General features: G+C 40.0%; 1 protein-coding gene across 1 annotated transcript in view; it reads right to left on the reverse strand.

The window, feature by feature from the left end:
- Window positions 1-1,427: 1,427 nt before the first annotated feature.
- Window positions 1,428-9,178, reverse strand: part of slc35g1 (solute carrier family 35 member G1) — an 8,154-nt gene continuing 403 nt past the window's right edge. The window contains exons 1-5 of the mRNA XM_030400564.1: window positions 8,985-9,178; window positions 6,324-6,504; window positions 5,065-5,199; window positions 4,470-4,666; window positions 1,428-3,673 (exon numbers count right to left, since the gene is read on the reverse strand). The exon at window positions 8,985-9,178 is cut by the window's right edge and continues 403 nt beyond it. Of these exons, the coding sequence (XP_030256424.1) occupies window positions 3,261-3,673; window positions 4,470-4,666; window positions 5,065-5,199; window positions 6,324-6,504; window positions 8,985-9,178 (1,120 nt within the window). The 3' untranslated portion in view covers window positions 1,428-3,260. The remainder of the gene's footprint in view (window positions 3,674-4,469; window positions 4,667-5,064; window positions 5,200-6,323; window positions 6,505-8,984) is intronic.

A 9,178-nucleotide genomic window follows, 5' to 3' on the forward strand; every position in this document is an offset into this window, starting at 1 on the left:
CTGATATTAAACAGCAGTCTAGCAGCACCGACTTTTCCAGCACCCAATTAGACACTTCTGCAAGAGATGAGTGCAGTTGCGCTATGACATTATCAGCTGTGACAGTGGGAAACACCTTGTTAAATGCTAAACATACAGGATGATTAAAGTCAGACAAAAATGCAGATCACACCGGCTGCTCTTCGAGCAAACCCACATCCCATGAAATCAGGGGTGTTTGAGTTTTTCTACAAACGATAACACAAAGATCATCTTTGATACGAAGGACAACACACACTATTTTAAGTCTCACTTCTTCTTTCTTTTCGCTGAGAGTTTAACTCATCCGACATTATCCAAAACTTGTTTTCATAACCTGGACAAACCTGAACTCAGCCAGGCAAAACTTAAGGGGACTACAGACACCCTCAACTTGGCACAATAATTACACGTGGCTGAGGTTGACAAAAATGACACTCGAGTGTAAAACCTCAACATCAGCTTAGCCCAGCAAACCTTATGTGTAGCTGTTTGGATGATCATTGTTTGCTGAACTATAGTGGCAGGTCACTGACACTTATTCTACCCTAGAGAAGACAAAGTGCAAACAACACACCCCCCCCCCCCCCCCCCGCATCATAGAAAACATATTTTTAGACAGCTGTGCCACTAATTCTCAGATGACATTAAGTGCTAGACAACGTGAGAGAGTTGACTCCTCCTGAGATGATGAAGAGCTCGGTGTTGTCTTCGTGGATCATGTCTCATGCGCCTCTTTAAAAAATGCCGTTGGACTTTGTCACTCAAGCATTTTGAGGTTTTTTTCAGAAGCATCCTACTTCACATGAATACGCACGATCACAGCTGCCCAGTGCAAGTTGCTTGTTACTGAGCAGCTCAGCTGAGGGAAGCCGGAGGTTAACGTCCCCTACTTAAGGCACTTCAGAGATATTGTTAAGAAATTATCCTATTACTATCTTATTATGCTATTTTTCTTTGAATGTGTTAGAGAAAATGGGGGTGATGAAATAAAAATTTAAAAATCAATTTAATACAAAGGCATAAAAATGCTTCATGAATAAGAACGTTGTGTTGCATCTAGGTGTAATTCAAATCCGGGCATGTTAAGCTGTTAGGCAAGTGATCCCTGAGAGAATCCTCCACTGCAAGTTGACTTTACTTTAAAAAAAGGCAGGAAACCAGTTACCTCAGAATAACCAAGTAGGCTTCTAAATTAAGTTGTATGAACTAAAATGATTTGAAAACTTAAAATGATTAGTCTACTTTACGTGGTCATCGGTTTCCTCAAACTTTCAAAGTAAAAGTCACTTTTTCCGATTTCACAGTGCATCCTATTTTCAAGTAAAAACTTTAAACAAATTTTGGAGTTCTGTTAAAATTTTTGTAATGAATGTCTTTATAATAAAACATCCCATTTGGTAAAAAAAACAAAACAGAGTGACACTTGTTACCATCAGCACCGCACACATATCAAGTAGTTTTTTTATGATAGTGACAATGTTAATATTAAAAGCTGACTTTATTTTCAAAAAGTCAGGAAACACACTAACCCTCAGAATTATCAAGAAAAGCATCATATTTACGTTGTAAGAGCTAATGTCAACAACTTTAAATTATTACTTGACTTACTTGGTAATTGTGAGGTGATCCGTTTTCCTAGATTTTTTTAAATAAACACACATTTATCAAATTTTACAGTGTCCATGCTACTATAAAATTAAATATGTAGTGTAAGTGTAACGTTTAACATGATTGCCATGTTATATGACACAGTATGATTGGTCCCCGTAGAGTGCTGCAGGAATGAGTCGTAAAACCCAGAAAATAATTAAAGGGGACCTATTATGCGTTTTCATTTTGTTTGTTTCCTTCAGGTTCTTGTACACGTAAAAGGTCTTGAAAGGTTAATTTCTAATTCTGTGACTCAGAATGCATTTATGCATTTGCATATTGTGTGCCTATATTCAAGGTAGAAGTAAAGCTAACTGGAAGCTGACAACACAACGGAGCTAATAAGAGACACAGTGCTGGCTCGGGCTTGTGTGAGCTGACCAAAAAAAGCGGACTGGGTATTCGGGTGGGGGCCTTAAAGCGACAGGAGCTAAAACAGAGAGTTTAAGACAGAGGGGGAATACAGAGCTGCAGCACTGGACAGTATTAGACAAAGGATGTAATTTTCAAGTCTATAGCATTTATACTTATAAAATTATGAACTTGAAAATGGGCATAATATGTCTCCTTTAACATTTTTCCACTACCAGTTCTCTTGTCTTGAAGTCAAGGAGTTTTTTTTTTATATTTGTCATGGTTTTATGATTAGATGCCTGAAATAAGGCCCAAAGAGATTTTCACACTTTGTTCTAGGACATTAAATACGTAATACACACTTGATGCGAATTTTGAAGCGTTTTTACACGTCTGACGGTAAAAATGGCAGTTGCTAACAAGTGACTAAATGAGATGAACAAGGTTGTTAGGGACATTAACCATCATTGTTTTGTTTTTTTTCCAAACTAGTCTGACTAAAGGTTTAGTGTCATTGACATTGAAGGGGTGTTACTTCTGACGATTGCACATTGGCTTAAAAAAGCATATAAGTTGTGTTAAATCATAAACTTGTTTTTTTCGGGTTCCTGCAGAGCTTATTTGCTGCAAAAATCCAAAATAACATGGAAAAAATCCCATTGGTTTTTTGTAGAGGAAAAGAAGGGCGGTGCTAATTTTGGTCCACCAAAACGCGTCATCCCGGCAGCACTCCGTTCTCTTTGGCTATTTTATGTAGCTAAAAGCAAAAGGCAAATGGGACTGTGGATATCCTTCACCACTCTGCTTTATCATTCAACTTTCAGCCCTGTTTATGCTGTAGAGTTTTTATCAAAGGGAAGATAGGAAATCTCTTTTGAATAGGCAGTTTGTTAGCTAAAAACGCTCCAGGGAGCAGGATATGATTTTGGGGCAACAAAAGTTTTTCTTTCCTCTTATTTATGAGTCAATTTACACAAAAAATGAATATGGAAAATGTTTCACACAGGTTGACTCTTAGGAATCAACATGTATAAATGTACGGAATTCAAATTTGACCTTTTCAACTACCCTCAACTAGATTATCCCCCTATATTTCTTGTTTTAACTCTGCAGCGCGCTCAAGACTCCTCACGTTTGCATGTAAAAAACAAGGAAAACACTGAATAGATCAGGAATATATGAAACTGAAAAACAAAAAATAGTAATACCAAAGTATTCTATGTTGCTTCTCTTTCTCAGCTCTTGCGAGAGTTGCTGTACCACTTCCTGAGAGCCACTCCACTGGTGCTCGCCACCACAAACAGCGCCCCTCCTAGGCTCCACCAGGTTGGTGCACGGTTAAAGAAAATGAACTGGAAGAGGAACGCCAGCACCACATCGACAGTCCTCACCAAGGCCACGGGTCCGGCTTTCTCGATCTGCAGGGCCTTCGTGAGGAAGCTCTGGCCAGCAATACCCAGGACAGCAATCAGCATCAGCAGCCAGCGATCGCGGCCACAGGACGGGATCTTCCATTCCCCAAGGACGGATACAGTGATGATGCACTCAATGAAACCGATGACAGCGTAGTACCAGACAGAGAGGTAGTAATGGACGCTCTTCCCAATCTTGCGAAGGACAACATAAGTAAAAGCAGCCCCAACAGCTCCTGAGAACGAATCAGAAATAAGATATTGAATGAATGATTTAGATTTATTTGAGTTACTTAAGTTGAACATGTTGAGGTCAGCGTATTTAGGGTCTTTTTGTGGGGGCCAAAATTAAAGGATAAATTCACCCAAAATGAAAATTCAGTCATTAAAATAAACAAAAAACATGAATTTATTCCATGTCTCAGGTTTAATCAAAGATTAAACTGATTTGAAAAGATGTTATTGACACCCATTTGCACCCCATCTAAAGTGAGTGAACAAGCAAACCGCATGTCAAGGGTGTAAATAATGTCTCCAAAAGAACCTGATAAGGGAAAGAATATAAGGAATCTTTGGGGAGAGCAAAACAGGACGGATCATTCTCTCCAGACAGACACACACTAGATGTGGAGTGGAGCAGCTAAGACCAGGTTTCTTAGCAGGAGAGCAGATGTCATTTTTTGAGATTGTGTAAAGTGCCTGTAAGTCTATAAGGGACTTTAAACTAACACTCTTTCACACAGAACGGAGCTATTTGAGCACTGGGAGGAGAACCCCAGAGGAGAACTATGACTAATTGGAAGGACTGTATCTCCCATCTGACCCCGATGTGCCAGAGGACATAGCTGTATTGCACTGAATTCCCCTGGTTGTCATGGTAATCCTGACCTGGTTAGAATAAAACTGTCTGTCATGTCAAGGACGAAGAAAATTCTCTTTGTCATACGCCCTCTGAATGTTTTTAATCTATTCAATATGGTCACATAAACTTGTATGAAACCTGTATAAATGGGAGTTTGTTAATTGTATCACCTGCAAAGGCGGCAATAGTCCCCTTGATGTGGTTAGTGTAGTTGCCCTCAATGCCACGTAGATGATCGCCAAAGATAAACGGTGGTCGGGCGATGAGGATGACTCCAGTTAGGGTAAAAACCATGAAGACCAAGTCCCAGATCGTACACCTCTCCTTCAGGAAGATCCAGGCCAAGAGGGAGGTGAAAACTGGATTACTGAGGGACAGTCAAAGAATAATAGTACGTTATAAATTAATGGGTTTAGTTAAATTGATAAAATATATAGAAAAAATAAGAGAAAGCTGGTGAGAAATGCTGACTATTGTCTTAACAGATCAGTCTCATATGAGGTATGTAGCTCTACTCGAATCCCACTTCGCCTGATCTTTCATATTCTACTGACAGAATATGCGAGGGAGAGAGAGACAATTAAGAGGAATAAGGGAAATGTTGGAAAGTGAGCTAAAGAGATGAGGGTGAGGAAAAGAATGACAGGAGGGAGATAAGAGGAAAAATGTGGCGGCATATTACTCGCAGAGGACAAAACCTTTCTGAAGTCTTAGTATAATCAGCACTCGTCAGGCACAAGTAATTACGCTCCGACCTCCTCTCACCTGAACATGATGACGGTGGCATCTGCTAGCGGCATCTGCTGAACGGCATAGAAGAGCAGGATCATGGCATTGGAACCGACGAAACCCCGGAACACAAGATATTTGCGTTTTTCTCTGGGACCAAGGAAACCTGTCCTGGAGGAGCAGAGATATGAGGATGATGGATGAATGAATGGATGGATGGATGGATGGATGATGGATAGATGGATGGATGAATGGATTGTTAGACTGACAAAGGAAGGTATACACAGAATTTTAGAGCGAAAGAGAGAGAAAAACTCAGCGAAAAGAGGTGACAGATGGGCAGATTTAGGCGCTGTGGAGATGACAGTGATGGATGTGCAGGTGAGTGGGCGGGGCTGTAAAGAGAGGTGGTCATAAATGAGCGTCAAAACAAAGAAGAATGCAGAGGACGTATGGATGAACGGATGAATAGTTACATGAATGATTAAAAGTACTGCGGTAGTCTTTGGGATTTAAGTTTAATTTTGATTCTTGGGATTACAACGTCATTCTTTAGTGGTTACGCGTGCAGTTTGTCATGTCATGCTTGTGAAATGAATGGAGAGAGAGTAAACTTAATGATTTTTAGAAGCAGGATTTTATTTCCCTTCATTGGCTTTCTTGCTTTGTGCTTATCGAACATTAAAGCATGTAAACATTCTCTAAAATCAAATAAATTAACGTGAAAATGAGCTCAATATGGGCCTTTAAAAATGTAACTTACTAATATTTTGTTACTTAAACTGTTTATTTTTTTAATTAAATTGATAATCAGATCAGATTGTACTATATTTTAGGTGAAAATGGAACAATATGCTTTTACTGTTCAATACAATTACAATAGAACCTCTGGTACTTTATTCAAAATCATATTTCATGTGTAAAGGCTTTATTCAAAACCTTCCCAACACTGTAAGCACAGAATATTTTTCATCAACAGGGCCGAAAAAAAAACATGGCTCTCACAGTATTTTGACGATGCAAACTTGTTTGACAAGTGCTTATATGTTAAGCCATGATACTTGTATTTGAACTTGGCAGCGAGGCATGAACACAAATGCAGGAATCCCCTGACAAACAGGGATATAGACAAACTTGGATCTAATCACAACATATACATTGTTGGTTTAAAAGAAAAGACTGTTTGGGGGTGTTACAACAGTACTAATTATTGCATAAAAAGTATGTGCAAATCTTAAAATGTAACTGTTGGGGGTCATGTGGTCAAAATATTTGAGTTTCTCCATTGTGCTTACTTGTGATAGATGAGTAACGGCGCAGTGAAGATCATCTGGAAGAAGCAGCGTATGGCGCTGATCTCTATGGCGTGGACTCCCTGGATGGTTTTCACCAAGAGGGCGATGATGGAGAATAAAACTGTTGACAGGAAGGCGTAGAACAGACCGAGACCTGGACATGGCTTTGGTTTCTCTAGGCCTGCGAAAGAGAGAAAAAAGGAGGCGAAAGACAAAGGAAGTAAGGATGAGAGAGCAGATAGGTTGAGAGTCAGGGGCCCTAAGAAGGGTCTCTCTTTGTGTTTTGTTGATACAGTTACTGCAGGGTGGAGGAGTGACCCTGAGAGTATGTTATCGAACTCCATGTGGCCTTCAAATTTGGGTGAAAAAACACAAACAAAAGATTTCTGAAATCAGTGGTTTAGTGTTTGCAAACCTTGTCTGTGGAGCAACAAGCTGATATGTTTGCAGAGATTAGATTTCAGACCAAGGTTGTTCAGGCACCTTTCTTTGAGTTCATCCACAATGTGTGGTCTGCTCACCATTACAATTACAACATAAATGGAGGAAACTGATTCCCTCACAGTAATCAAATAAAGTAGACTCATAATTTTAAGTTGCTAAAACATTTTAGCTCGTCAAACTTACATCTAATAGTCTTTTTTACCTGGTAAGTCTGACATCATCAATTTCTTGACCTTTTTAAAGAAAAGACAACTTCTAAAATGTACAGTGCAGTTCCACTTTAATGCTTAGTGGACACAGGCAGGATGATTTATACAGTCTAACATTTTACGGTGTCATTTTTTACATCTTACTTTGCTTGGCATTAAAGGTGCAATTTGTAAGAATTTAAGTTAGAAACATTCAAAAAACAGAATGTGAAAAAAAAAAATACTGTTTTGACTTTATGACATCTATGTATTGTGTTGCTGTGATATCTAAGTTATAACCCAAGTTAGCATGCTAATCGGCTATCTCCGTCCTGTCCTGGTCCACAGCTAACTGTCCAAAGCTAACTGAGCTAACCAGCTAACTGCTGCTACTGTTAGCGGCAGTAAGCGATCACTTTGGTGATATGCTGCCCCCCATATGTTTTAAGCATGAATTTATCAGGTGGCCAATTCTGACATATTGCTCCATTAATGACATGGACAGTGGAATCTTGTGTAACAGGAGCCTCTGTGCTTGTATCATAATTTCTTTCGGCCATTTATCCAATAAATTGCCGTCAAGTGCAATCTTAATCTCAGGAATGCAAGTGAGACTATACTTATACACAGTCAAGATGTGTGTAGATTTATACTTTGAAACCGTTGGTGGCATTTCTTCCTCACACATCATTTCTCAATAGAAACCGATGTCATCTGATACATTCTTACTTCCTTCTAAATTCCCAAAACAAAGTCAGTACGTCTTTCTTCCTTATACAGAGTGACACCAATGGAAAAACCCTTCTTTAGTTTCACACCGTACAGCCATTTCATTGGAAAAGCGTTGATTCAACTTTGAAACAAGGCTTTGTTTTCAAGTTTCAAGGTGCACTGCCGTTTTGGGGAAGTAATTTGAACCGGAATAGAAAGATCTTCATTGACTGAAAAAAACTAGATAAACAAACTCTCTTCATTTTCGCAACTGATTAAACAAACTGACGACACAGTTTCATACAACTGTACACTGTTTATATTTGGCGGACCCTGCCTTCTTTCTACACCTCATTTCCCTCTGATAGCTATGTGTTTGTTCAGGTATGTAAATAATAAATAATTCTCAGTTTGTATTATAACCTTATCAATATTGTAAATATGAGCTTTCTGAGTTTCTGAATGTATATTTCCAAAACTGCACACACAGTGCCCCTTTAAGGGGCATCAGTGCATTTACCACATCCCCCAAAACAAAGCCAATACGTCTTTCTTCCTTATACAGAATAATACCAATGGAAAAACCCTTTCTGTTGCGTCACATTAGTTTGGCTGATAGGCACAAACTGATTGGAGTAGATTGTCAGACCAGGTCTTATTTCCAAGTACATTGTGCTGAAAGCCTACAGGTATGGTAGCCCTGGTGCTGTAAAAGTGCACAGTCATCCATCCTTTCAGGGAGGGTTTACAGCACTTTATCTGTTATCCGGTGCATACTTAGCAGCCGACTTCCTTACATAGAAAGCACACACACACACACACACACACACACACACACACACACACACACTGAAAGGAGGAAGTTTAGATATCACTAGGCATTAAAAATTAATCAATGAACGTTTTAACGTGCTGTGAGACAACAAACAATCATAAAAAATAAAATAAAAATTGATATTTCCACCGGGCGATGGGAGGGGGGGCACTTTTAATGTGACGTCAAGCGTGTCACGTTTACGGTTTAAATGACGCGCCGGCCTCGTTGACACAGAAAAGCGAAACTTTACAGAAAGTGTGTGAAGTGACCCACGCTGCTTCCCTTACGACTAAACACCCTGCTCACAGGCTCTTAGCCTACACGTGATAGCCCCGTTATTACCGATGTGACGTGACACGGTTGTATAACGGAAGGCCACGTTATAGGGCACGTTACTTCTGCGTGTTTGTTTTTGTGAGGATGGGGACATTTATTTCATTTTTATTTGTTATAACTTCCGTTTATTAAGAGCTAAACTAAAGTACGTGCGCTCTTCTCTACCTTCCCGGGATGCGGGCTTGCCTCTGACGCAACACGCCGGCGGGCACAGCGCTCTCCTCTCGCCGCCTTCCGGTGAATCCTCGCTGCCCCTCGCTTCCTCCGTCTCCTCAGCATCATCACCGCCGTCGTAAGCACACGACACACGACAGCCGCGCGGCTGCAGGTGAACCCTCTCCGCCGTCAGCTCGTCATCG

The sequence above is a fragment of the Sparus aurata genome, chromosome 20 (genome assembly GCF_900880675.1).
Source record: "Sparus aurata chromosome 20, fSpaAur1.1, whole genome shotgun sequence".
NCBI lineage: Eukaryota > Metazoa > Chordata > Actinopteri > Spariformes > Sparidae > Sparus > Sparus aurata.